Genomic DNA, 2,294 nt, shown 5'->3' with positions numbered 1-2,294 from the left:
CTAAAAATTCTTCCACCACGGTAACTGCATCATAACTTGAGCTATTTCAACTTGGCACATACTGAATAGCTTTTCTCTTAATTCAGTGCATGCAATTTTATACTGTTCAGTCAAAATCTTAAGTTCATTTTTCGTTATGGGTTTCTCCTTAATGAGATCATTAATGAGTTTTCCAAAATAAATTTCTTTGCTTTGTAGTTGTTTTATTGCTATTTCGTCAAAATATTCCCAGATATTTTTTCTAAAGGTATCTTTTCTCACTTTATACCTATACCTTATTTCATCATATAAGGTAAAGAAGTGAGTTATAGTATCATAAAATTTATTTACTTCGTTTCTACACACTTGCAACCATACTTTACGAATTTGGGTCATCTGTGGATATAATTCTAAAGAGTTTATCAATTCCTTTATTTCTTCTTCTGTTAATTGTTTTTCTTCTCTTTGAATACTCTGTTGTGCATCATTTGATTGATATTCAGAAGGTTCGCCCCTGTTGCTTTTATTGGACTTTTTTTTACGTCTTCCAAAAAATATTTTCGAGACCACTCCTTCAACACTACGTGCCTTTTTTTTTTCTTTATTTTTGCCTGAGCTGTGATTTCCACTTGGATATAACTGCGCTAAATTCCTTAAATAATGTGGACGGCTTGAAAGCACTTGTGACTTGGGTGTATTCGGAAGCAGCGATATGTTCTACGGGGAGGTGAAAAAGGAGTTCGGAATCATGTTACAGTTTTTTATTTTGCGCTCATTGCATTAGAAGAAATAAATAATCGTCTCCAATAACTCATGTTATCAGAGTAAATAATTCCGTGCAATAAATGTACGTAAAGTAAAAAGATAGTTTAGCTTAGATGTTCTACATATTTTACCGGTAGCATCACGTACACGATGAAAAACATCGATGCAATGGATTGCCCAAGAAAGAAGAATCTTGCAAAGCTTTTCTTGGAAGAATTCATCTTTAAGATACGGAATTTCTGTTATAAAAAATACTTCGTAATGTATATTGTTTTTTTTTTCTATTTCGCGCTACTTTCAAAATAAAGCAAAGATTGTATATCATATAAAGCAAGATAACACATTATTATATTTTTAAAACCATGAAAAATAGAATGTGCACTTCTATGCAAATTTAATCAGTGATAATTGATTAGATTTTCTGCACTACATTATACATGGAACATATTATATATCATTCAGAATGCTACATAAAATATAACGCAGTGGTAATAGACATACTAAAAAGGAGCAAAATTAAGGGACAAAAAAAAAAAAAAAAAGGGGATTATATAAATCTATTAACTTATAGTATACACAATAAGAAGGCTTTTAAGCAGAAAATAAATCTAATTAGGTATCTTCAAATAATGTTCGCTTCGCTTTTGTATAAATGTAAAATATGCTCCTTAAAAAGTCTTAGCATTTTCGCATATTTCCATTATCACACATATTTATAATTAATGAATAAGGGGGACACCTCAATTTATGTTAAGTCCTTAAATAAATAATTAAAAGGAATATATAATTTAGTTCTCCATGTAAAAGGTCGGTCATAAGCTTCTAATGAAAATTGTTCGCAATAATAATATAATATGAAACACAGAGGTAAATTTTATATATACTCAAAATTTGTGTCTACGTACTTGTCAAAATTGGTCTCATACGAAATGTATTATTAGAACATATTCGCAGTAAATTGTTCTAATAATAACGATTACGTAACTCAGAATTATAGACAAAAAAGAAAAGGAAAATTTTAAATGTACATATATTTTATTAATGAATTTGGAAAATATAGATCTACGGAAAAAAGTAAATATTTGAGAAGGAAAGGCACATTATAGGTACGATGGAATTATCTAATAGTCCCATTTATTTTGAAATGGAAAAGGAGCATAATAAACATTTCGAAATTCAAATTCATGTAGCACAAAAAAAAGCTTATACTCTCATCACAACTTCATAATTTTACATATATCATATACATATATATATATATTTTTTAATTTACCAACACTTCATAATACCGCCCTTTATTTTAAATTCCCATCATTTATGATCAAAATGAATTGTTGGTTTCCTAATGAAAAATGCTCTTTCGAATATTTGTTATCCATTTTATAACTATTTTGTTCTGAATTATAAAGAGCAAAAGTAAAACATTGTAATTAGATAAATTAAATATTATTAAATTTAATTATATTTCTAAATAAAAATGCAACACTGTGTATATATATATTCACAAAGTCATTTTTTTTTTTCTGCCCCGCTTTTAATTTGTATTATGC

The 2,294-nt window shown here is 28.0% G+C and overlaps 1 protein-coding gene across 1 annotated transcript; it reads right to left on the bottom strand.

Moving 5' to 3' along the window:
• Window positions 1-965, bottom strand: PCOAH_00006370 (Uncharacterized protein; the record flags this gene model as incomplete). The annotated part of the gene is made up of 2 exons (XM_020057447.1): window positions 1-696; window positions 876-965. The coding sequence occupies 2 exons, from the start codon at window positions 963-965 to the stop codon at window positions 1-3; spliced, it is 786 nt and encodes a 261-aa protein (XP_019913217.1).
• Between the last annotated feature and the right edge of the window lie 1,329 nt (window positions 966-2,294).

This window comes from Plasmodium coatneyi, chromosome 4 (genome assembly GCF_001680005.1).
Source record: "Plasmodium coatneyi strain Hackeri chromosome 4, complete sequence".
Classification (NCBI taxonomy): domain Eukaryota; phylum Apicomplexa; class Aconoidasida; order Haemosporida; family Plasmodiidae; genus Plasmodium; species Plasmodium coatneyi.
The sequence above is the reverse complement of the archived record's forward strand: the minus strand, read 5'-3'. Positions and strand labels throughout refer to the sequence as shown.